Source organism: Ornithodoros turicata, chromosome 4 (assembly GCF_037126465.1).
Source record: "Ornithodoros turicata isolate Travis chromosome 4, ASM3712646v1, whole genome shotgun sequence".
Classification (NCBI taxonomy): Eukaryota; Metazoa; Arthropoda; class Arachnida; order Ixodida; family Argasidae; genus Ornithodoros; species Ornithodoros turicata.
This window is the reverse complement of record NC_088204.1, coordinates 3,426,433-3,453,372: the sequence shown is the minus strand read 5'-3', so window position 1 is coordinate 3,453,372 and position 26,940 is coordinate 3,426,433. Positions and strand designations below refer to the sequence as shown.

The 26,940-nt window shown below is 46.5% G+C and overlaps 1 protein-coding gene across 4 annotated transcripts in view; it reads left to right on the top strand.

The window, feature by feature from the left end:
* Positions 1–26,940, top strand: part of LOC135390718 (rho family-interacting cell polarization regulator 2-like) — a 43,858-nt gene that overhangs the window by 7,453 nt on the left and 9,465 nt on the right. For 2 of the 4 annotated variants that reach the window (XM_064620560.1, XM_064620559.1), the window contains exons 2-9: positions 6,582–6,664; positions 23,895–24,110; positions 24,653–24,797; positions 24,854–24,932; positions 25,061–25,090; positions 25,275–25,328; positions 25,625–25,835; positions 25,910–26,079. In XM_064620560.1, coding sequence (XP_064476630.1) covers positions 23,906–24,110; positions 24,653–24,797; positions 24,854–24,932; positions 25,061–25,090; positions 25,275–25,328; positions 25,625–25,835; positions 25,910–26,079 — 894 coding nt within the window. In that variant the 5' untranslated portion in view covers positions 6,582–6,664; positions 23,895–23,905. Of the gene's footprint in view, positions 1–6,581; positions 6,665–11,113; positions 11,433–23,894; positions 24,111–24,652; positions 24,798–24,853; positions 24,933–25,060; positions 25,091–25,274; positions 25,329–25,624; positions 25,836–25,909; positions 26,080–26,940 lie in introns of those variants that run through there. The other 2 variants (XM_064620557.1, XM_064620558.1) reach the window with 2 other exon arrangements.

Below are 26,940 nucleotides of genomic sequence, written 5' to 3'. Positions count from 1 at the left end.
GTCTGCATTTAAAATCGGAATTACGCGTGTTAGTAGGTTGATACTTGGCGAAAATCGATATTGACAAAAAGGAGGGCGGAGGTTTTAGTCTGATGGTAACCGTGGAAACCCTATGGAGACTTCGCAATATCAAACGATTCCTTCGGTTTTACACAGTGTCACGTGATTTTATGACCATGGAGAGAGAGATAATGCTGCTGTGTGCAGGCGGTAAACGCTGTCAGCACCCGGGTTACCGTGTTTAGATAACGTTGGAAGCAAGTACAGGTGTCGTAGTTTATATGAATGACTCAATATAACCTCCTGTTCTGCGGGTGTCTTATCTTATCAGGCCGTTATTCAGTTTCCTCGGGACATTTGACTACTGAGGGCTCTTGGTGCTGATTACTCGCAAAGGAAGTGTTTATTGCGCTGACCGATATTTGCAACAAATGAACTAAAATTCCATAATTACCGTTAATTCTCTTCCACAACATTTGTGTTGTTTTCTAGCGTATATCATGAATGAATTGCGCAAAAGCAGAAGGTTTTTCGAATGCATACGCTGTCGTCTGCTACCCGAGACCTTGAAGACGGATTGCAGACGACACGACGCAACAGACGACGCAAGCCGCGATCTCTGGTTGGCGAACCGCAGAATGTGTCTAATGTCAAACTTCCTCTACTTGTCGCTTAATATGCAACTACGCTTTGTATCACTCAAGGTCATAGCTCGTTGGCAGAAGCATTTGCGTGAAGATACCGGCTCATTATCGATTTTTCGTTTGCCTCGGGAGAGGAAGATGAGGTGGGGAATTTTCGCCGGTGTGCGTTGTAAGGTCGTTTGACGTCACTATGACGTCAGGTAGTTGATGGATAAGGCAGGGGATTATGGACACCGTTTTTTTAATGTATAATTTTAGTAATTGCTCACGTTTTTGTTTGTCGGAGCTTTGAGGCGGGTAGACGTTCTGATCATGATGTCATGGTCCGGTTTTAGTGACAGTCAGTCTGCGCACTGCATTATATCGCAATTATCATAACTGGACAGCTGCAGGGTACCGCGCTACACAACTTTCCAACCTCTGCCTTTAACGAAGTCCTTTAAAGTTAGCTACTCAGTCTTACCGAATTAATTAATTAGGCGCAATGAAATAAATACCTGCGACAGCGGCACACGGCTGCTGAAAACATTCAGTTATTCGACTATTTTGCCGATAGCTCAGTCTCTCTCTCTTTTTTGTCCCCTTTGCCTTTTTCCATTTACCGTGCACGAGACTTTTAACCCGGATGAATGTTGTGGGATATATATTTAGCAGGTGGGTGGGGCAACGCATCCCGGGCTTCGGTCTCCGCCCTTTGAAACACTGCCAACGCAAACGACAGCGAAGTGAGTGGGAAAAGTAGTTACCATATCGCACCCATCCTTGGGTCACGTGCGCGCGTGACTCTTCGCCCGTCAAACGCGTCGACGGCGCGTGTTTGCGTAATGGATCACGTGACTGGCGTTTCGTAACGCACTCATCCGAACCCCGAGTGGGATTGGTGCGTGTCAACATCAGCCACAACTGCACTTTCAATTCCGGGGTGATTTGGTTGTGAACACGTCAGGTAGGTGCTGAACAAGGTGCGGTTCCTACAGCGGTTCTGTCGATGAAGCACCCCGCTCATTATCACCAATGTCGACGCAGTTCCGCCTGAAGTCGGCCCAGGACGCAAACTAACCCCCTGCCACAGTTGCTGCGCGGCGCCAACACGGAATCTAAAAAAAAAAAAATGGTGGTAAAACGTAAAGTAAAACCCCGCGGCACGTGCATTCGTCGCCTTCGAACAGCTTCTTCACCTTCACCTAACACCCCCTACGCGATACAGAGGGATAAGAATGATAATCCTCCTAATACCCGAAAGCGGACTTTCCGACGTATCTCCTCACAATCTACCTGTAGCTTTAACGAGCTCTTCGTCGTCGTTTTGCCTCGCTTACTTTCCCCGACGATAATCGCCTCAGAGCCTCCCGATGAGAGAGTCCTTGAGAAAGAGAATCCTTTGCTTGGCACGCGGAAGAGACGTTTCGGCCCTCCAGCTATTTCCAGGTGGCGAACACAATATGCGCCGAAGTCGTGTCACGTGTCTGTCCACCGCCATTGTCCTCAGCGAAGAGTCCGCAGACGACGCTAGAGGGGGGCGGGCACGTACGAACGACACTGTCCGTGTATTCGCACGAGCGACATCCTCACGGAATATTCTTGTGGAAGAAAAAGCGAAAACACTGCTTACAGAGTCGAAGTTCCGACCCCTGTTATTTTGAGCATTCACACGGTGCGGAATATTGGGAATAGCGTATACTGCGCATTTAGCAGCAGACGACACCGTCAGCGTGTTTTCCTGTCGTCTGCTACGAGAACATCTTGTGGCTGCGTAGCAGGATATTCCCCACGATTAGCAGTGTACGTGAAGACACGATGTTGAGCGCTCAAGTGACACGTGAAAGCTATGTCGCTCGTGTGAATACACGGTATCTAGCCGATACAAGTTCGGTGAAGGTGTAAACATGAAGGAAGAGATAGAAAGCAACTGTTGGGCTTATGCCGCTGCCTCTTCCTTGTGTTTTGCGTATTCGTGTGCGTGTGAGAGAGAGAAAATGTAGAAGAGAATGTGAAGATAGTGAAGTCTCATTAGTTGAATGAGGCGTACTACTAAGTCGTCGTCGATGAGCAGATGTCAGCCTAGCGTAGTGGTTGGCGCACTACACCGGCAATCGAGAGCAGCGATCGAAAACGAAACCGAAATATTTTTCTCGCGTCGAACCGAACCGGAACTGAACCTAAATAAATTTAGGCGATTACCGGTTCGCGAAACGGTTCACACGTAATGTGCGTTGTGAGAGGGTCGGAGCGGACTGAGCCGCGTTGCCAAACAAATTCGAAACCGAAACTAAACAAAACAAAACTACAGTCCAGTTGCGCGATGTATTTCCTCCTCGCAGCTATTGCGTTCATTCAGTTGTGTTAGTTTCGAGGTCGTCCTTTTGGCAGGCTCCCTTATACGTGATTTTTGTCGTCCAGCAACCCCAAATCTCACCTTTTGGAGCTGTGAAAATGACGGCCAGTCCTGATTAAGCTGAACGGTTCTCACCGAGGCTATATTGCTGTGCTGCGTAAAAGTGGCACCGAAGCACCACCCCTATAGCCAATAAGCAACTCGAAATAAAAAAGCAGGAAAACGGGAATGATAAAGGGACGCTAATCGAAACTGAAAACGTTCCGTTTAATGTTTAAAAGGCGCGGTACAAAATAGTGCAGCGCACATCGCGGCCCATCTGAACAGGAAAATGACGCATATGATTTTTTTTTTTTCTTCTTCCCCGAAGGTACGTTGTGTACTTTGAATAAACTCCCAGAATGCACTGCGCGCCGTCTCACTTTATTTTTGCCAGTCTTCTATTCATTCGTTTTAGTGTCTGGTTTTAAAGAGATATTTTTTCCTGCTCTAGACATGAAAGTTCCGATTAAGAGCGATATTGGTTTTTATTCCTATAGGTGATAAGAAAGCAGCCATTGTTCTCTGGAAAGGCCTTTCGTTTTTCTTTTCCCCTCAGTCGATTGTTTAGAGGCTCCGAGATATATGCAACGGCAGAATACGTAATCAGTTTCGCCGCCGGATCCTTTCCGCATTGTTTGGTCGTCAAGTGAACGGCATGGTTTTGTAAATCGGCCATTTGTCTTTCCTGCCGGCACAAAGACGGAAACCATGGGAAGGTATTCTGTCGTCGCCCGTGATTCTGGGCAAAACAATCCAGTTGATTTCAGACTTATTTTCGTCCAGTTTTGCGTGAGAACAGTAATAGAGCTAGGTTTATATTCTTTTCTTTCTTCTACATTCCTTTCTTTTCATTTACTTTGTTCTTCTTTCTTCATCTTCATTCTTCTTCTTTCCTTTTTTATTTATCTTCTTCTTTCATCTTCATTCTTCTTCTTTCCTTTTTTATTTATCTTCTTCTTTCCTCTTCATTCTTCTTCTTTCCTTTTTTATTTATCTTCTTCCTTCATCTTCATTAATTTTCTTTTTGTTGCGGAATAGCAAGCCGGTGTCCCGTTTGGCTGACCTTTCTCCCGTTTTTTTTTTTTTTTTTTGCTTTCGTTTAATGAATATACCCCCCCCTCCCCTCCCCTATGTTTAAAGGGCTCGTCATACGATCCTTCAAGTTTTGGAGGAATCCTTAATGATGATGCGGAAATTTATCTCCCCAATATATAGCAGAGTGCTACTGTTCGGGAAGTGTATAAAACCAGGCGTGGGATCGTCCATGTTTTCTCGGGAGGGAAGGTCTGATCGACTGGATGACTCAGCGGACGACGTCGAGACTATCAAACTACTTTTTTATATATATATATGTAGTGGTGTCGGCCCGTATGTGGAGGAATGGATCTTGTTTTTTTTAGCCCCTCTGTCGGTTGCTATGAGAACATCAATGGCAGTCTGCTTTCAGTCTTATATGCACGTACACAACTGCCTGCTCCGGGTTCTTTCAACATGCATGGGCACCGTCCAACTTACTTTTGTCCTTCGCGCTTTTATCATCCAACCCAATCCAATCCTGCTAAATAACATCACGGAACACATCCTCGGCCAGTGCGGCGACCGCCGGAGAGGTCACGTGCTTACGAGAACCAATAGGAATTGCTCTAGCTCCTGATGTTAGAGATTGACGCGAAAGTGTGTCGGAGGATTTCGCAAATCGTCAACTACGATGCGGAAACAAAAAAAAAAATAACGAATTTTTTTTTTATAATTATAATATATATTTCTCTTTTAGAAGTGTTTTTTTTTTTTTTTTTTTACACGGCGCGCGCGCAAGTTGTAAGTGCAGCGTCGAAGTCAGGCTGTTCGCACCCGTTTTAAGTGCGGCTGACTTCCTGTCTGACGGCGACCGTCTCGGGGACTGACAGGCTGCCCATATGTGACCGACAGCACGTATAATGAGACGTTTGCTTCCGGTATCTTGCCAGACGTCACTTCCGGTTCGTCAAAGGTGTCCCACCCCGTGTCGTTCGCTGTGCTTCCTGAGTCCCGTTCATGCCGCGCGTAAATATAGATACGTCCGAGGGGACAGAAGGTCGGAACAGTTGACCGAAAGGCTGAGTTTCGCAACAAGGATATGGCTTTGATCGCTGAGGCACTCCATATCATTGTGCGATGGGCTCTTTCGTAACCTTGGTATTGTTGGGTATTGTTCGGCAGATTGCCAAATTTCTGGATGCTTCGGCCAAGTGCTGATACTTACATTTTCTTTCCTTTCTTTTTTGTTTTTTGTTTCAGTCGCGTCGGTGGAGTAGTGTTCTCGACGGTGCGGAGAAATAAAAGAAGAGTCTTTCCATTACACACGAGCGGCGAAAGGAAATGATATCACCTACATTTGCGTGTGCGGCATCAGCTGAACATCAAAGCTTGCAATGTGGTGTTTTTCCTATAGTCTCTGACGTTATATACAAGCAGCGCAAACGTCCAGCGAACTAAGTCACAAGTCTTATATTTGCTCGCGTTCACGTACACGCACATTGAATACAGTCGTTGCTGCCTAAGCGGAACGCACAGACGGTCCGCGCGCGCAGCTGTACAGTCTGCTTATTCGGAATCGTACGTGCGCCTGTTTCTACTCGACAGATGAGCCTTACAGAGAAAAAGCTGCGCGTTCGTACGTTTCCAGCGCGCATCTTCACTCCTTTTCCCCGTAAATTGCGTCCGCTACAATGTTTTACGTTGATCGGCCAAGCGGAAACGTCGAGGAAGAAGAGAAAAACATAACCGTGACATTGTACGTGGCGAGGAGACCAAAATACACAGCGGGCCACTTTAACGCATACAGCACAAGCCGTCGGGACAGTAGTAGCATCTACGCACATATCACTTAGTAGACCCCGGAAAATAGGCAACACGAAATTAAACGGCCCGTCAGCCACTGAAAGCTGCAATTACGTGCGTGCTCTACGCTTCCCAGCATGCACTACGATTGTTCCTCTTCCAGCGGCTCTTTGAGAAGAAAATTATGCTCGCCTTGTACTCCACTTTATACGAACTAGGGCGCGTTGAATTTCTTTTGCCCTGGCGAACCCCCTCTTATCTGGTCTTGACCTTGAGAGGGTGAAAAAAAAAAAGCAATGTTTGTTTGGTTTCGAAGACGCCATGTTTAAGTGCGGTAAAAGACACTGGAAGGTGCCCGGTGCAGACGACGAGCGATAAGCACGGGAGCAAACGTACAAAGAAGTGATTTCCCTCGAGGTTTCCCACCGATTTCTCCGTAGATTGCTCGGCGTGAATTGAATTAGCGAGCGGTTGGGAAGACGCGGATCGCTCGGGAATGGAAGTACAGAGATTGGATGACGGAACGTAGCAGAACACACGTCTGCAAGAGTCTCGTCTGCGTCGTCCGCGTTGTCGTCTGCTAAGGCCAGCCATGTTTGTTCGTCGTCTGCTTGGACTTGGTTGCCCCTCTTTGCGGGTAGCTTCGACGATAATTGGATAATTGTTTATTGAGTTTTGCAAGCGATCACGTGGTGCACAGTGCAGGATAATAACTTTGCATTTCTTTCCTTCTTCTTTAGGTTTCCCGCATAACCACCCCGCAGTGGAGTGAGCCCTCATGAAGCCGTGTCACAGTGTGGATCAAGGCTAAGGCCTCCACGCGGTAAGGACGCTTCGATTCTATAAACACTCCGTAAACCTGATGCTGGTACTTAAGGTTATCCTTCAGGACCACTTGTCTCAACCCCAACACATATTATACCTGTAACACCTCCACGTATAATATATCAATATGATATACTACTGCCTCGCAAATCCCCGTGCCGACGAGTGGTGACGTATCTATTTGCGCAAGTCTCCCGCGCCACTGCCGCAAGAGATTACGCGAGATACTACACGTACAGGACTGCACTCAGTGGATTAGAACTCTCGGGTATATTTTTATCCGCATGGATCGTAATTCGATTAAGGGCGGTATTTGGAACGTCACGACTGGATTACGGCGTCAACGAGGACAGGTGGTAGATTTATGGTGGGGTCGGAAGGAGTGTGGAAGGATTATTTCGCACGTCGGAGGGACGAAGAAATGGTCAGCGGTGCAAGAATATAGTATTTCTACGCCTCCCTTTTACGATAGAGCGTTGTTAGGGTGACATGTCAACATATTTTTTGCCGTATGCGCATATGACGTGAGTCCCTCTCTCTTTCTCTCTCTTATTTGCTGTCACTGATAAGGGAATTAACCCGAGTAGGGTCTGAAGATAGGGCCAAATGGCAGGAGGCGTATCCTGTATGAGAAAAATACTTGTGTGTGTTCTTTTCAATTCCTTTCCGACACTCTGAGGCCGCATATTTCTCTGCCGTGCATGCTGGATTGGATGCATTTCGCCTTCATGCTTGAGTGATTCTCCGAACGCGTGTCCCTGACCCCATCGAAAGCATTTCTTGCCTCGCGCTCCGTACCGCCAGTGTAGTCGTTTTTTGGGTCGTATCTTTTATATACTCCATGCCCGGCAAACATTCCCAAGAATATCGAACGTATTACACTACGATAATATTCTCGTCTAGAAGTAAAGAAAAGAAGAAAAAAAAGTCACTACCTCTGTTGATGCTACACCCGTCTCTTAAACGTTATCGACAACGTCGATACCTGACGAGGCATCTTTAAAAAAATCACGTCAAGCGAACTACCGACTGTGCCGACTGAGGTTTCTCCCGTGCATTTCGGTGCAGCTCCTTCGAAGTCGGCCCAGGACGCTTACTAACCCTTCTCTCGTTTCCCATTCCTTCCTGCTGTCCCCCTCTGCACCTCTCCTCGTCGGCACATCCACATTCAACCATGCTAACATGGAATCAAAGGAACGTAATAATACAGCCATACAATATCTGCATGTAAAAAAAAGAAAAAAAAAGAAAACGCTTTCTGGATTTGTTAACTGACTGTCTGACACGAAAAAAGCCCTCGTTGATCATTTGAACATTACTTGTAATGCCGTGTTTTTGTCATCTATGGTTTATTTTTTAATATATCGTTTTTCCTTTCATATTGCACGCGCGTTTCCTCTTCTATTTTTAGCCGCTCCCGAATGGGTGCGCCGATTTGAAAGTGTGTATTTATACTCTCCATACGTCAGAGCCAAATGATCTTGTTTGTTCCTTCTGGAGTTGTCACATGGTTGAGGACAACGAACGGCGCTCTACGAGCAATGTGCTCCCTGTCGGTGCCGCCTTTATAAAGAGGGAGCGTTTGATGTCTGCTGACCTCGTCAGTGACGAAGTGGCTGTTGCCAGACTTATTTTAAGGCTCCGGCTGAATTATGGATTAAAAAAAAAAAACAAGGACAGTCATCGAGCTGTTAACTGATTTTGAGATAATAGCTGTATTCGACAAAGTTACGTGCAGGTGCTAAATGCGAAGTTGCAGAGCATCGGAGATTCTGTGATAAACGTGAATATCCGGTTTCGGTTTCACGGTGACGTAAGCGTCAGCTACTGCACCCTGGTGGACGTCACCGAGGTGTGTGTGTGCGTCCGTCCGTCCGTCCGTCCGTCCGATATAACGATGACTGCGGACGGCCTTGATATACAGCAGTCGGCAAGCTTTGTCTCGAATCGGTGGCTCGATTGCATAGCAGAAGGGGAACCAGAAGTTGCTGACGGTGACGTCATGATGACGAAAGCGCTAGCTGTGAAATTCGGTTATAAATAATTGACAACGAATTTAATTGAAATAATTTGCACGGTGAACCGGAACATCATAAGGAAGCATATGGCTGCATTTGTCTCGCTTTTTGTCTAGATCCAATGTATTTATCCAGACCCCCTCTGCACCCCTTCTCCACAAACACCCCCCAAATTTTATTGCGACCCCCCCTAACTTTTCTTTCCTTCCGTGCACCCCCCTACAGGGGGGGGGCAGTTTTATTTGAGTTTTGGATACATGTCAGCAATTACACATATAGCTGTTACGTAATAATCTCCTCACCCCCAATTTTTTTGCACCCCCACCTCCATGTTTGCGGTTCTGGATGTACCACTGTCTGGATCACATCAGTTAATGACTAACTGATTAATCAGTTAGTCACTTTGTCCTTATCTTTTTGCTTATATTTTGTGGAGAGTGCTGGCACTATAGTCTCCGCGTTGTTGTCGTTCACCACTTGTAATGATACTGCACCTCAAGAGTGATTGCAGGATCTCCCCAGGCAGCACAATGTACTGAAAGTCGAGTGCAATGGGGGTGGACGGGTAGGTGGAAGGCCTTGAACAGGCCCGTGAAACTAAAGAAAATTGATAAGACACATACCCAGGCAGCACAATGTACTGAAAGTTGAGTGCAATAGGGGTGGACGGTATGTGTCTTATCAATGTTCTTTAGCTTCACGAGTGCGTTCAAGGCCTTCCACCTACCCGTCCACCCCCATTGCACTCGACTTTCAGTACATTGTGCTGCCTCGGTCGCCACGTTCATTGTTTTACGTTGGACAGTCTGACGTGATGGAGCGGGTCTATATATATATCTAATCTTTCGGGTTACATGGAAGCCTGAAACGTTGACGCGGGTCTTCAGGAATGAATATTGCCATGTTGCTGAAAGCGTTTACCTTTCCCTCTTACCTTTCCCTCTTACCTCAAGATAAGATAGTGCCCTGGTGAGATCCTCTTTTGAGTTCACAACCAGAGCCGTCAGCCTCCCGATCCTGTCCGAAAGCCATCTGTCTCATGATTGCTTCCGATTTATTGGCCCACTATATGAGTTATTGAAACTGCAATGAGAGATATCGAGTTACGTATATTAGTAGGCACAGCAGCTAAATGGCACGTTATAGCTTTTTTTTTATTTTTTTATAACGATACTAAGAACTTGGTCGTGAAATCGGATCTTTCTATACCACAACTTGGCTACACTATATGAGGTGGTTTTATAGGAAGCACCTCACACTTCTGCGCGCATCTGCATTGTGTGTATTTTAGTGCTCAGTTTATAAGTAGAGCCTGAAGTTTTAGGGTTTTACCCGATTCTTCCCCGAATTTGCACCCCGAATTGAAGGTTGCCTCTTTAGGGTGAAACCCGATTTTTACCTGGCAAATTGCCCTCACTGGGATGTCTGTAGGAATGCATTAATTTACTTGTTTGGAAGAAAAGTTCAGTTACATCACCATTTGTACCAAACCACTGCAGTTAGTTGAGTAACTGAGCCCCATTTCACCCCGAATTTAGCATACTGGAAGTTTTTTCACCCGAATTCACATGAATTTAGTGCAGATGTTTATTTACCCGATTTTTACCCCCCGAAGTTAGAAAAAAATATTTTCCAAAAACTACAGGCTCTATTTATAAGGCACCGCGAGTCATCGAGCCAGTCTTTTCGTGTTCCTGTGTCACTCGCTTCAAGGCTGTGCCGTTCCTCCCGATGTCGAAATACGCCACCTGCCCGTCAGGCTCCACATACTTTGTTATTGTTGTTGGCTGTGCCGGTGTATTCGTCAAAAAAGGCATCGTTTTCTCTAGTTTGAGGAGGCGTAGGGCAACAACGCAGTGGACAGGAATGAAAAAAAAAGGATAATCTGGATACTAGATGATGATGATGATGATGATGATGAAGTAGCTTGAAGATGAGATGATGAAAGAAGGATAAGGACAGGACACGCAGATAAAGGGCAGGTTCTCTGATAGCAGGGAACGGGAAATCTGGGAAGCTTTTTTGATAGCAGAGGGGGGTGACAAGTGCGTCAGCAGCGCTTCCATTGGTTTGACAACGAAGGAAAGGGAATTCGTGAGCCCTTTTAAGGAACGGTGTTGTTGAAAAAAATAAATGTTGTTAGTGCGCTAACTGTGTGTCCGTTGTCCTCGTCTTTTTAGCGCTTTTATTCTGCCATGCCTTACCAACAGGCCCAGTCTGAAGTTTTAGATAAGGACAGGAGACGATTAATGGGATCGATGATTGACCCGTTTGGAGGAAGCAGAGAAAGCGTGCTTCGAAAGTGTCACCCAATCAGGCTTTGTTTATCGAGGCCAATTACCGATGTGTTGCATGAGTCGCGCGCGCGGCAGAACAATGGGACGCCTCCATGCTGTTTCCACATAGATGTCGCTGGGCGTGCAGCCAACCAATAAACCGCCGATACGCGCATGCAGACCGTAGCCCCCTCGTCTGCCGCGCGTCACGAGCGCTAACATCGCGATAATGTGCTTATCATCGCGGCTTCCGATAAAGATTCATCCCCTCCCTGCTGAGGTGACTCCATACTTTGAGGTGCGCATTTAATGGTTGGTGGAGCGAGGGACTCCTCGACCGCGAGTGAATGGTGACAACAGTTGGAAGGTGGAACAGGTGACGGTGAAGTGACGGTGTTTTGTGGTGTGATGGAGCGTCGGATGAGGAATAAACGCAGCGGGGTGTCCAGGTTCAGCTTCCCTATTGAAGTCGGTGAGTCGGCGACGTTTGGGGGAGGGGGGGATAACCCTCCCCCCCCCCAAGTGGAGGACAGCGGGTGAATTTGATTGGTGGTTATTTGATGTATTAGAAAATATCACCGAAAGGTGAAGAGTGTTCACTATAGGCCAAACGCACAAGTTGACACTGCTGTTACGAAAAAAGAAAAAAAAAACAAAAAAAAACACGCCATGCATTGCGGCTTCATAAACCTCTCTTTATAAGGTTGCTCGAAATTGGGGAAATGAAAAGTAGCGGGAGTTATATTATCTTACTGCGTCTCTTAAGTAACTATATAGCTTCGTCGTTGATTTTAACGCAAATTAAATGTGAAAATGAAAGATGAAAGTCACTGAAAAGGTTAGCCAGCTGTAGGGATCGAACCCACATCTTTCAGTGACTTTAATCTTTCATCGTTGATTTCTTAGGCAATGTGAGGCTTTGTTTGTATCTGTCCCTTCTATGTTGTTCCAGCCTCAGAACATCAGTTTCTCTCTTGTTAAATGTGAAACTCCCTGCCGTGATTCCATTTTCCGTTCGTGTGTGTGTTCCTTTGTATAGGACACGTGATACGCGACGAGCTGTCATATTATGTACTCGGAGCTGTCTCGACATCGGTGGATTTGCAGAACGGCGACCACCTGTCTACCGAGAACAATAAAATGTTCCTTGTCATTCTACTCGCGCCACCAGCGAGTCGGGGTCGTGACGTAGGCTGAGTCATATCGTACGTCATCGACTCCAGCGACGCGCATCCAGAGTAGAGTTGCTGAAAATCGACTCTCGGAACATATCTCTTCTCTTCTGTCGAATCCTCGAGTTTTGGAATGGGAGTGAGTCACGGCCACGGGCATGACGTCACGCCAACGCTCTTTTTCTTTTTTTCTTTTTTTTTTTTTTTTACAAATAGTCTACTCTCCCTCCACTCTCGAGTTTTTCGAGTTTTATCAATAAACGAACGCATGGACGCTGGTAATGTCGAAATATGTTTACTGTTGGCAAATAATTCGCCATTGGCTAATTCGTTAATTTCGTGACACTGTACGTTGCGTTTCAAGAATCAAGACGTGGTATCAAGAATCAAGATGGGATATTTCGTATTGATTGGACCAAAAAGTCCTTAAAGTCCCTCCTTTTCCAAAACTTCGAAATATTTCTTAAAGGGAGCAATGACTCTTAAAAAAAAAAAAAAAAACGTGCCCCTCTTCCATGACCTACTCTCCTTTCCCAGAATTCCCCCGCTTTTTTGTTCTTGTCGAGGTTCAGGTTCAGATTAAAGTCCACGGACTGCGACTCCGACTTCGTTTCAGCGCTTCACCTATACGACCTATATATATTGCTCCGTACTATAATCTTCCCCAATGGCGTTACAGCTGCGCAAACATTTTTTTAGTTGCCCCCGTACGTGTTCCAGATTCTCTATTATTCGTCGAGTTGAACGATTCGACGGGTTGATCGTGATGCGTGCTGGTTAACTGATTGAGTTACGGCACGGAGCCCGATTGCACTTTGTTCTCTCGCCTGAGTGATGGAGAGGGTTTTTGTCCTGTCTGACGTATACCGTTTGCAAAGATATCACGTTGCAGGCATTCCACACGTATTGGGTTCTGTTAGGTCGCCGGAACTTTGAGTCGACTCTTATCCTTGAGTGCGGCTGTTTTGGATACTTGTCGTCTGCTAAAGGATGGAGCGATATAAATATGGCGCTTTCGTAGCATTGTTTAGAAGGAGGATTAAAGGTCTCGCGCTGTCTTCGTCCGCGACTGGTGCCAGACAGAAGACAACCCTCATTAGCAGGCGCGAGACCGGAAGTGCAATGAGGCGGACAGCACTTCCGGGTCCATCCCCCAACTCTATCGTTTCGCCCCCGGTGTCAATGATGTGTGTTGGACCATACCACTGCGACAGACCGCCCTCTCGATTGTGGTCTGGTCGAACAGCCGCCAGGCCGTCGTCTATGCCTGTTCTCTGCATATACTTCTGCGTTCTACAAACACCCGTGCGTCAGCAGAGTTCATCTATATTCCGTGTGTTTGCATAGGGTACTTTCATCGCTCTACGTCCTGCAACAAGAGCGTTGATTGTGATGTACCAGACGGACGTCGACGATTTGTCTCGCGGATGACCGCTTCGCTCTTTGGGTTCGTCATTGAAGACTTCATTCATGAACAAATGACTGCTTGCGTTCGTCTGCTATCGTTAGAAACGTCATTCTGTCCATTAATAAGCAGACGACAACTCATTGATGACATCTTCGATGCCGCTTCCTTGTGTGAGCAGCCGACTGATCGGACTCAGCGGCGAATCCTGTCGTCTGCTACCGCTGCGTTGTCTGCCCGTTATTCGTTCGTTTGCGGGAAAACGAGTGATCGTGCGACGCGTACCTTGACAGTCCGTCAACTGGTGTCGTTTTTTTTTTTTTTTTGTATTTCCGAAATGATGCCGTCCTGTCGGGAACTATTCACTTCTGCTGCAGAACTGGAGGACGTGTGTCTGTGAGGAAGACTTCTGCTGCGGCGTTATGTTCGTGTTATCGGCGTTGTTGTCGCTGTGCATTCTCTGTCGTCGAAAGTCAACGTCAGGATTGTTCAGCACGACCCCAGGAGAGGTCCGGCTCATAAGAGGTACTCGTACATATATCTGGTGGTGGAACTGGTGCAACGGGTATATATACTGGTAGCGACGTAATTAGGTGTATACTGTAGGGTTCAAGCTGGTCTTACTGCAGAAATACTTTTTATGTCGGCACAGTTCCCCCTGAAGTCGGCCCAGGACTCATGCTAACCCCCGTGTTCCTCACGCCTTCCTGCTGTCCTCTCTTCATCCCGTGATTCTCCTGGAGCTCTTGCGGGAGCTTACCAAAGCGCTTGGGAGCGCGATATAACGATATATATATACAGTCAAACTCCTTTATAGCGAACACCTTTTTAACGAAAATACCACTACAGCAAATTTTTTTTTTGCGGTCCCGCTGGAGCCTATAGGTCCAATAATAGCCATCCTTTTTAACGAAAATACCTTTACTGCGAATTTTTTTTTTGCTGTCCCCTGAGTTTCGTCGTAAAGGAGTTTGACTGTATATCGATATATAACGATAACGATCGCTATGTGAATGTTCAAGATCGGGACCCACTTTCTGGATGCCGCTCATAGCCAGACAGTTGCTTCCCAGCAACAAAAAAAAAAAAAAAATACTTTTTGGAAGTTACATTGCAGCTTTATTGAGGAAAACGCAAACTCTTTGGTCACACTTTATTTGACTCGTCAGTGGCTCCGTCTAGAAATTCCAATAACCAACGCGACGCAAACGACGTTTCGGTCGTCGCTGGCGCAGCGGCAATTAACGCCAGCCGCCGTGGAGCATTTAGTTCACCCCGTCACTGAGACATTTAGAACTCCCCGTGTATGGTAGCGATGCGACGCCGAACAATGCGTACGCTACGCTCCATTAACGCCAAACAGTGGCGCTATAGGATGCACCTGTTTCGCTGCTCCCCACCGACAACGCTAACGTCGCTATGTCCGGTATGCGGAACGCTATAGCAAAGATAGTCGCCTTGAAGAGAGGGAGACACGGTGTACGCGGGGCATTCTTGGCGTTCACTACTAAAGAATGGACGCGAGGGACTCGTATATACGTATGGATGGTAGGGGGGGGTTTCGGAATGCCATTGAAGCCGAAAGAAAGGCAGCCATCTGGTGGTAGACGCGCGGAAATGGGAGTTTGGAGACATTATCGATGCGGTGTTACGCGTCGCGTTGCGTTCCCGCAGGACTCGTAAGGATATGCCATTCCGAGGAGGGACACGTGTGTCGGCAAGGATATGGCAACATTGGAAGCGTGTGCGTGTCCGAGTGCCCGCGCAGCACTTTGTTTACCTCGGGTTATGTGTAGGTAAAGGAAGTTTCAAGAAAGGTGGGAAGGGTAATGGTAGTTCTGTTCTTCTTCTTTCTTCTTCTTTCTTCTTCTTTCTTCTTCCTTCTTCTTCCTTCTTCTTCTTCCTTCTTCTTCCTTCTTCTTCCTTCTTCTTCCTTCTTCTTTCTTCTTCTTTCTTCTTTCTTCTTCTTTCTTGATACAGTGTTAGCGCCGCGAACTTCAGGGGGAACGTCGCTATACCGACGTTCGTCTAGAAAACCTGCCGGGAAAACCCAGGGAAAGCCTCAGACAGCGCATGCAGCCGGTGCCGGGATTTTCACTGCCCCTTTAATGAGGAACACGCTTGGCGCAAGAAAAAAACGTCCTCCGCGAGACCCGACGAATAACTTATTTCGTTCTGCGGCACTCTCGTACGAATATCTTCAAATATAGTCTTACGCGCATTTTGATTTCCGCTGCACGAACTTTTCTCCGAAAACGTGTTCGCGCATTTTCTTCCCGCCTTTCTGCAGAATGTACGACACACGCGCGAGTTTGTCTCGGAAGAAAAATGTATATACGCATCACGGTTTTCTTCCCCCCCCCTTTTTTTTTTCTTCTTTTTTCGCGAATCTAGCGAAAACCATGTTGGCAACCTTCACCCGCATTATATGCCGCGCGTGTCGCTGAATGTCGCCGGTGAGTTGAAGACTCGCAGAAAGCACAGAAAGCTCCTGTGACTCATTTCGTGGCCTATAGGATATAAGGGCATGTTTTCCTATATGAGGGTCTGGCAGGTGAAAGACGCGCACGCTGACAAGCTCTATCCGGCACGGAGAAGCAGGGTCTGGATGGCGAACGGGTTCAGCAACGCGAGGAGTGGCATTAATTAGAAAAAACAACAGCGAGGGAGGCCAGATGACCTCACCATCTCGGTATGTTGAACGAGAGTGCGATGTCGACGTGTTGTAGCGGTAGCACACACACTGAACGACAATCAGATAATAGGTAATATGGGTTGGATTGCCGCCACCAGCACTATAGCTGACTTCTCATTCTGCAGTGTTCGTTTGTCGATCCCAGGGTGTCGTCGGGTTCGAACCACGCCGAGGGCGCCGATAACTTGGACACTAACCGGAGTTGGAACTGCCTGCGGTGGAGCTCATCGTCATATAGCTGACCCGCTATGTAAAACGGCAGATCGTTGATTGCAGCGGTGTATCCGGAATCGCATCCGGGGACGATCATAACAGTAGCGTTGTAACCGGGTTTTCGCGGGTTTTTCCGGCCGACTCTCCGGACGAATGACGCCACAGTTTCATATGAGCTCGGCCGTGGGCTCATACTGACCCCCTTCCGTCTCCATCTCCTCTCCTGCTGCCAAGTGTTCTCTCCAGCTGTCCTAGGGCGCTTATAGCCACAGTTGAATCGCGGTCCTAAAACGGAATTAAGGTTGCAGGTGGTGTAACGTACGCTGTCGCCTTTGCGTACGTAAGGAATAGCGTGGTGGTTCTGCGCAATGCGCAAAACTCTGATTGTGTCTTGCGCGTGTGCAGAATCAAAAGCTCACTAAAAACTCACTAAAAATCTTGCAGGTTGCACGCACTGGAAATGCCGCGCCTTTAGGTACGCGGTGGAGACGTTATTCCGATATATGCGCATACATTGTAAGAGACGCGTGGTCTAGCCGGTATCACGGGAGAAGGCACGTTGAACATATTAATGTAAGCGTAACATTTATTTATCTATTCCGGCGACATAGCATTTAACGACTTGACGAACGACGCCCGAGTGGCGGCGACGACGGCGCGGCTCGACGTTTACGTTTCATCAGTCTTGTTTGTGGCCTTTCGGGGCCTTTACGTTCATCAGTCTTGTTTGTGTTTTCGTCTTTTGTGGCCTGCGTCGGTTCTCCAAATCATCCATTCATCTATTCTGCTTTTTATATTCACCACCTTTTTTTTTTCTTCTTCTTCTTCTTACCGTGTGTTCACACGAGCGACATTCCCCCAGAAGCGGAAGATGCGAGAAGCGTCGTATAGCTTTCTGCTGTCACGTAAGCGCGAGCGCTCAACGTCGTGTCTTCACGTACACTGCTAACCGTGGGGGATATCCTGCTACACCGCCACAAGATATTCCGTAGCAGACGACAGGAAAACACGCTGACGGTGTCGTCTGCTAAGTGTCGTCTGCTTAAATGCGCAGTATACGCCACTCCCGATATGCCGCACCGTGTGAATGCTCAACGTAACACGGGACGGAACTTCGGCTCTGTGAGCAGTGTTTTCGCTTTTTCTTCCGCTAGAATATTCCGTGAGGACGTCGCTCGTGTGAATACACGGTTAATTCCGTGTTCGCGTCTCTATGAGCGGCGTATAGGCTTAGGATAAATGGAGAGATGACAGCAGGAAGCAGTATAGGTGGACATTTGGGGGGGGGGGGTAGTATAAATCCTGGGCCGACTTCAGGGGGAACTGTGCAGACAGCACAGCCGGTGCACAGGGTTTCGAACCCGCGTGGAAGGCGAATCTACATGGAAGGCGATCATCTTAGCTACGTCACGCGAATCCCAGTTCCCCCTGAAGTAAGCCCAGGACCGACGGCAACGTTGACAGCAGCCGATAATATATAAGCAGCCGACGATTACTTCCCTTCCGACAAGGGTCATTTGCCGGCGGCGTTTGCTTGTTTTCACAGCGATGCTTTGCTTGCCGCCTTCCAACCTCACGGGAAAGTTTTCCTCTGTTTGGTACGTTCTTTCGCGAGGAAGAAGCCGCTTGTGCGTAGAATTAAAGAGGCCGCCGCTGGGATAAACCGTTTATAACGTTTACCCAGCGAGCACATAGAAAATAGCTCGAGGGAGCTGGGAAGGCTGATAGAATCGCGGTTGGATGTGATCGGATTTTTTCGTTTTAGGAGATAACCTCCTCCGAGAGCAAATTCGTTCTTGCGATGTTCCGTCTCTTTTTTTTTTTTTTCTCGCTGTCGCGACATGGAGTATTCCTCTGCATCTAAAGGGCTTCCTATAGGATAGATCACTGCACTTGCAAATAAATAAGTACTTGAAAGAAAAATAAAAGTATAAATAGCTGCTTGGGAATTCAACAGAAAAAAAAATCGTATTTTTTTTATCCTTAATCCAATCCAGTTCCACGTTATTTTACTATAAAGACATTTTAGTGCGATAGTTATTTTACGGAGGCAAATTTATGACTTCGAAATTTTTCACGAGACTTTCGCGTGCTCCGTACTCCACTTGCAAAAATTTCGACATACTCCCACCGATATTGCGTGCATGCGAGAAATAAATGTCTTACTTTATAGTATACGTATAGGGGTGTACTTTAGACGTAGCCGTTTCCAACTCAACAATGACTGAAGTCACGAACCCCTCAATACTATAATGACTCCACACAGACTCTTTTAAAGACAAACAAAACACACAACGCAACGCCCAACGCACAGACAAAACCACGCAATAACCGAGCCACAGAGGCCGTGTAGGTCGGACGGCGAACCCATCACCTTGTTCTTTTTTACCTTCCTTCCTTGGATTGCCACCCAAACAGGAACCGCCAATGACATCATAACACCCAAGTACAAGAATCACCCACTCCAACCCACTGTGGCTCATCCCCACAGCGTGTGTGCATGCATAGAGATTGCTTTCGAAACTTCATCGGCTTCGAGTCTTTCGAATTCGAAAGCCGTCGTGTAGCAGCATCATCTCTCCGGTCGTTACGCATGCCTTCACACGCGTTTAGCCTTTTCCTCCACGGGCGTGATATGCCGCGCCGGGTTTTTCGTTTCTCTTTACTTTCTTTCAGATGCACGTGGTAGGCCTCCATAAAACCCTGCAGGGATACGTTACGAATTTCTAGCTTTTCAGTCGTTTTCCTGGTTCGAGTCGCGGTAGAGCACCGTGACATGCATTGCTCGCTTCAAATTTTTTACGTTTTGAGGTGAGTAATTATATTCTGAAAGTATCTCGGCTTAGCACATCGAAGCGACATAGAGGATGGAGAGAAGACAGCATGCAGAGAGAGGTGTGGAACGCAGGAGTTGCATCGTAACATCACTATCTTTGCAGACGAAAGACTAACGTTGTCGTCTGCGCGGCCGTGGGCAGTCGTAGCAGACGACAGTCGTGCACAAACGCGGGCGGATCTTTGTATTTGTTCGCAGACGACGAGTGTTGTTGTCTGCGGAGCCACTAATTAAGCAGGGTGCGGTGACGCTTCATTAAGGGGTCAGAGGCAGATGCCTTGTATCCTAGAGGGCGTTGCATCGAATGGAACGTCTGCACCCAACTGATGATTGCTTTTCGTCTCGGACTCTGTTCCACTTTCTGAACGTTCCATTCCCGCGAGCGACCAGCTCCACCGGAAGTTGACTTAGCTGTTCTGCTTCGACACTATCTGCGATCAGTGGCCTTATCTCTGGACTTCTGTCTTTCTAAAACTTTTTGTTTTTTCTTTTCTCTCAGGGCAGCCAGAGACAGACAAAGGCCCATTTTTAGGTTATCTTTCTTTTTCTCCTAGCCTTTTTTTTTTTTACTCTATTCTCCCAGAGAGTGTTTCTGTCTCTCAACCAGTGTGTTTTTCCTTCATTTATTTTTTATTTTTTATTTTTGTTTCTCGTCTGCCTCTTTTTGAGAAGCCAAAGGTGGCACCCTTTCTTGTCTACACATATTCTTTTGCGCATGCGCAACTTTTTAAGTGGCCTGTCTTTTCTTATGTCTGTCTTCGGGTTCTTTTCGCTCTGTTTATTTTGTCTGTCACATCCAAACAGTTGGGGTGGGTCCCCGGTTGAAACCTCACAGCGTTGCTTTTCTTGTTACGAGGGTGGCTTTCCTCTTTCGGGTTTTCTTTTTCTGGGTCGGGATTGGGGTCTACCTTTAGAATGGGGTGGTGTGGAGAGAGAGACATGGAGGGGTAAATATGTAGGTTGGCTGAATGATCGTGGTTTTTAGGATTGACAACAGCGTTGGTTAGTTTGCTTCGTGTTTCCATGTTTTCCAGTTTGCATGCTTTGAGTTCTCGTAGCTTCGAAATCCTTTTTATCATTTCAACTCGCTTCGTTTCTGGTTTTGAATCTTTGCTGTCCACTTCGTTCCGTGTCACCTTGTAACTCAGAAAATGTTACGATTCTCACAAAAATAAATATATTGGATGACATTTCCCTTTTTAAAATTTCAAATTTTTTCTGAAGAATAAAAGAAACGTGAAAGAAAAACAATTTTGTTCGTAATTTTTACTTCTCTAGACTGGAACAAACACTTCGTTGCATGTATTTAGTAGCTTTTAGCACCCATATACTATGAGAAGCGCGTCTAACGAAGGGACGGAGACATAGGACGGCTGCACAGTGATTTATCCAGAACCCCCTACACCCCCCAAAAAAATCAGGAGAATACCCCTAAAATTTTGTCCCCCCCCCAGGACGGCGCGCACACACAGCGCATGCTTACAACGACCATGTGTGTGTGGGCCGTCCTGTCTTCGTCCCCCCTCTCTCAGTATGGGTCTGTACCAAAGTGCCCAAAGTGAAGCGTTAACAGCCTATGTTTAGTACCCATTGTCTATTTGTATCTCACAATAAGGGCGTCGGTGTAACTGCTAATATCCAGTCAAGCAAATACATTAGTTCCATCACCTTCAGTTCAGCCTGAAAACTGATAACCGACGAGGCACCGCATTCGTCACGCGTATTTTACATTTCGAACGTGACATGAAGACCAAAACAAATTGCGTATAAGAAAAAAAACTAAATATGAACGAGAACAAAGATAGCTTCCTGTGCGCGGACTACTTGTGATTCGTAGGCACGGTTTCCTTGACGCCTTTTGCCCGAGCGCCGTCCGTATATTGCCCCCCCCCCCCCCCCCCCCCCCCATACGAGGACCTGTCACCAAACACCGAACGACAAACAAGCCGCGAGCAAAGCAGCGAGCCCGCCTTTGTGTGCCAGGTGTTCCTCTCTGTCAGAGAAGTGTCATGACACGGCCGCCATCACCACTTGCGCATGTATCTGGGAAACGCTTTTCACTGACAAATTGGTTTCTTTTTTTTTTATTCGACATATACTTTTGGAGAAGATAACATAGCCACTCTCTTGTTCCTCCTGCTTCTGGAAGAGTCTGGTTCTTTTGACGCCGTTGTCGCAAGCAACGCCGTTTGTGGACATCACGAAAGAAGAGGCTAAAAATTACGCACAGAAAAAAAAATTAAAAAAATAAACGAACAACACACGTTGGGTTTGGTTTTCGTACTGCGTGTTCTCGCTTTCCTATACCAACGAGCGCACATTCCGGTGTTAGCTGATGCCGTTTGTGGTGCATTTCGTTACTAGTAGAATTCGTTGTATGGGGGTTTGTTTCGTTACTAGGAGAGTTCGTTTCGTTTCTAGTAGAATTCGTTGTATGGGGGTTTGTTTCGTTACTAGGAGAGTTCGTTTCGTTTCTAGTAGAATTCGTTATATCAGAAGTCAATTTTGTAACGACAGAATTCGTCATATCGGGGTCCGTTTCGTTTCTAGTAGAATTCGTTATATCAGAGTTCGTTTCGTTAAAAGTAGATTGCGTTATGTCAGGGTTCGTTTCGTCGCAAGTAGAATTCGTTATGTCGGGGTTAGTTTCGTTACAAGTAGAATTCTTTACATCGTGGTTCGTTTTGTTATTTGTAGGATTTGTTTGAGAAAAGAACAGTTTGTTTGAAATGTCGGAGACTCCCGACTTGATACATTTTCTTCCGTCTACCCTCACCGGATTTCTGGATTTTCCACTTTTCGACGTTATATGAGGCTTTCGTTATACGAGTGGACATCTCGATTCGGCCTGATATTTGCCACCTTCAAAATACCTTCTGGTTTGATTTGGAGTAAATCTGATTGCTTACTGAATTCATTTTCGAGTTTATGTGTACTGTAGCGGCGCCAAAAGAGGCTCGGAGGCGCCATAGCCAACAAATGCAGCGCCTGCATTACCTGGTAGGTTCGCAACAAATCGTGCCATCTGTACAATACTGTAAAGTTGTACCTGAACGTGATCAGTACCAGTACGGAAAACACACGTGCATTTTTTTATACGTGTGTATTGTAGGTGTTGCCCGGAGCGATGTCGATTTCGCCTTATTTTGTTGACCGAATGCATCGTATCAGTCGGGACAGCAAATACGCCAAAATATTGAAAAATGTGATCGATTAATAGAAAGTTATTTTTGTGACGAACAACACACAGACACAAACTGTTTTCTTTCGTGCTTGCCGGGACACAATTTAAAAAAAAATCATTTTGGAACTTGTGAACTTCTTAAAAATCAAGCCTACAGCAGGCTAACCTTTTCAGTGACTTCCTTCTTTCATTGTTCCCAGGCAAGTTGAGGCTCGTGTGTTGCGTTGTCCTATTTCTTCCGTGTTCCAGCCTCAGAACATCAATTTCCACCGTATATATTCTCCTTTGTAATTACGCATCCAATGTCTTATAACTACACGAAAATCAAGAAAAAAAATCGAGACGAACTATATCATTAGTTGGGTTGTGTTTGGCACATCTTTCAACCTGTCTCATCTCTGCAGCCGCTCAGCTGACTCTATAGCCCAGCTTACCCTTCGACCCTAGAGAGTCACTAAATAAGTTTATTTAGTGACTCTATTCGACCCTTCCTTGCAGACCTTTTTTTTTTTTTTGCTTTCGTTGGCAGACGAGTTCCTGCCTTCTCGGAGCCATCGTCCCACTGGTGTTCCCCCACGGAGGCGGCCTTGAAGCCACCTCCTTGTATCAGGGGGAAAGCCTCCTTTGACATCTTCCAGCAGATGGCGTGTCCCTTTCCGGAAGGAAGGAAGGGGATCTCGGTTGATGCGTGCCCTGCCATGCACCTTCTCAGAATAACCCGCGCGTCCATGCAAATGCTCTCCTTCTTTTAGAACTCAATCGAGAGCTTTGTTTCGGAGACTCGTATATTCGGAGCGGTAGTACCTCAAGAAAGAGGCTTTCGTAGAAGTCGTTCTTTTAGTTATACTGTCGTAAGGCGAAGCTAAATATTCGTTAAATGTTTTTTTTTTTTTGTGTGTGTGTACTTATTCACCGAAGGGATGCGCAAAAAAATTACGTGTTTTTTTGTTGTTGTTTTTTTAGGGTCACAGAGGGCTACGCGTTTCCCGGATGGCGCGATGGAGGAGTTGGGGGAGGGACTGTATACGTACAACTAGAGGGTATTGCATTAAAAACAAACGAAACAAAACGCTGCTTACGATATCTGGTGGCATTTTGTTCGCCATATTTACGTTTGTGTTGGCACGAGTGCGTATATGTGTCAATGAACGCGAAAAAAAAAAAAAGGAAATATTTATGCGTGAAGACGACTCTTATTACCATTGAATATGTATCCCAACAAAAGTAAGCACGAAGGAAAATTCACGTCAAATGAAAACAATATGTCTGTCACCACGCTGTTGTTCTACAGGACTAGTGTATTTCGAAATGCCGCGTTTCATCTCTCCTTTTACAACGACACTAGGCGCAGCTGGGGGACGTTCGTTTCGAGTTACAGAGAAAAGAGGCGTCGACCACGTGCGTGACAATCGTTTTTCTTTCCCGTCAGTGAACCGCGACATGTCATTGAGCGAGTCACTGACTACCAGTCGATCCCCCGATCCCCCGCCCGGTGGTGTGCTTGCTCGAAGCCGCTCCTTCGTTGGACTCATGAGCCATCGCAGGACGGCGTCCTCCACCCCCGCCTTCTCGGGCAGCATGACGGACGGTTCCAGCAGCCTCGGTTCCAGCAGCGGTTCCAGTAGCAACGGCACCGTCTCCAAAGGTAAATTCGTTTGGTGTTCACGGTCTACGCACACGTTTGTCGATGAATTCCGTTTATAGCGATTGTCCGGATACAGTGAATATTCGCGAGAGGCGACAGAGCTGAAATGATTAAGAGATTCAGAGTGTCGTGCCCAGGTTCAATCGGTCTTGAAAGTGTACACTTGGCTGTCGATGAGTTCCACTTATAGCGATGGTTCCACTTATAGCGATGGTTCGGATACAGCGAATATTTGCGGGAGGTGACGGAGTTGAAATTAACGAGAGGCAAATTTTGCTCAATTTTCAAATACTTTTATGTCTTGCATATCAAGGAAGAATTTGTGAATAAAAATTTTTCTTCCCTATAGTTTAAATTTACTCACCGTTTTTGGATTGTAAAAGCTGGCTTTTCCCACATTCACAAAACACATTACAAAACCAACCTTAAGAGTACGTCCAGTTGATACATTTTCATTTCCTTATTTCTTCTTCATCTTTTTTTTTTTTTGTCTTTCACCACCATCATTTACATGTACGTTTCATTTGCCACTTTGCACACAGGATCAGTCTTAGGCCAACACCATAGTCCGCACGCCTCTCGTCGCATCATTCAAGGGCTGTCAGCAACGTGGTCTGGGAAACCCCCTAGGTCTCCGCGTCCAGCCAGGACTCTTCTAATCTGCCATGCGATCGAAAGGGGGCTCAGGTGATTGATTTTCTTTTTTTTTTTAAATAATAAGTAATAAAATCTATCAAACACAGGGAATGCATAGGTATTGCTCAAGAAGACATCCTCAACCTACGGTCTTCGATGGACAACTTGTCCCTTTCCTCTTCACAGGTGAGGGGGGTTTCAGTGTTTGACCAGTGGTTGCTATGGTTACTTAAGGCATTTTGGGATACTTTGTGGTGGTGGTCTGACTGTTGTTCACCTTTGCTCTCTCCCTTCCCTTTCACTCCTTGCCTTAGTCTCAGGGAAAGCTGTATGATTGCGATAAGGTAAGACATGCACATAGCATGGCAAGTGTTGCAGCATGTCGCTGTCTGCATGATTTCATGTTATGCCATGGTGCATGTCTTCAGGGTGCCCCCTTATTTTGTGTGCTTCCAGTGGGCATGTTGAAAACAGCATGTGAACAGGTTGTATAGAATGGTTGAAAATTTACGCATTTGTTTATTCTAGCAATTGAAGACAGCTGAAAGGTATTTGAAGAGGCTAGAGTTCCAGCTTTCAAAGGTATTTGTCTAATTGAATGGAATCATAATTTAAATTGAGGTTCTGCTTGCACAGAAAGCACTATATAAAATCACACTTCCTGCAATAGTACTGCGTTTAATGTAACTAATTGCACGAGTACTTGAGCATTGTGTTTATGCTGTTTGGCGCACAGTCACGACATAAAATAAGAAAAGAACACACTCCAAAACACAAGCTAAGCTCTGTTGCACTTCTGTGCAACAGAACGCTCTTCGTTTATTGCGTGGCATGCTTATAGTTTCTACCTTATTGACAACTGAAAAACCAATCACCAGGTTGAAGAGCTCCGCGAGCAATATGAGGTGCAACAGCGGATGCGAGAGGGAGTACGGAGCATGGCGTACGCCTATGTACTCAGTCCTGGAGACGAGAAAGACACTGCGCTCCATGGAGTCCGGTCTGGGTACCGGGAATGCATGGACTCTCTCTGCCTCCTGGAAGCTCACTTGGAGCAACTCATGGGAACACTTCAGTTCCAGATGAGAGGCAAAGACACATCCTTACAAATTCTTACGGGTCTACGGGGCTTCGCTTTGTGACTGTGCGGCTTTTTTTTGCAGGCATCCAGGGTTTTGCGCGTCTCTGTGCGGGGGATAACTTTGAGATAACCGTAAAGCACGGCGAGCAGAAGTGGAAGAGCCGAGGAAGAGTCCAGAAGAACGGCCAGCAGGTGTGGGACAACCAGCAGGTGCTCGTCAAGGCGCTCCTTGGGGAGTTTCTCTACATTAAGGTGAGCCAGAGACTAACTTTGTACATCCGTCTCATACGAGCGGCACCCTTACTCTTGGTGTAACTTGGAGTGAAGTGCACGAGTTGTGAACACGTTCCCTCGCTGATTATTGTGGTTCTCGGCCATTGCCCCATATGTCCTGTATGTATGGGTCCCATATGCCATTGTCCCGTATGTCCTGTATGTATGGGTCCCGTATGTAAGATTTCAGTACACGTTCAAGATCCCTCGGGGATTGCTATGTAAACCAGTAGGGCAATCACTGCAGCACCATCCATGTCCATAGTTGTCTCGCGATGTAGTCTCAAATTGTTATTAATTTTCGTTTTATAATATTTCAACTACGTGACCAAGCAGGTGTTCCAGGCTCATATACGGGGCCGGTGAGAAGGGGGGGGGGGGGGGGGCTGCAGCCGGGGCCTCTTCAGGGACCCGCACAACCCAAGGCCCGTCGTAATCATATAATGAGGAAATGTCTATGTCATCGGGACATGGAAATCAACATCGAAATGGACTATGTCATCGAGATGTGGCGAGGGGGGGACCCGGTCATGACCCATTCCCAGGGCCCGTGATTTCTCTTGCCGGCCCTGCTTGTATATTATTGCTGCTGTTATTATTGTTGTTGTTGTTGTTATGATTACTATCATCGTTGTAAGGTAATGTACGTACCAGATTTCTAGCTGGTGAATTGTCCTACCTTTGGTTGTGTGTAATTTATGTCGCAACTCCCCCAGCACCTAGTATCACACATGCTGAGCCTAGATGGGCCCGTTCAAACGATGTGCTGCAATCAGTATTTCAGAAAATAAATAAACAGTCACTAAATAATAAATTGCAAATAAATAAACACTATTAGCG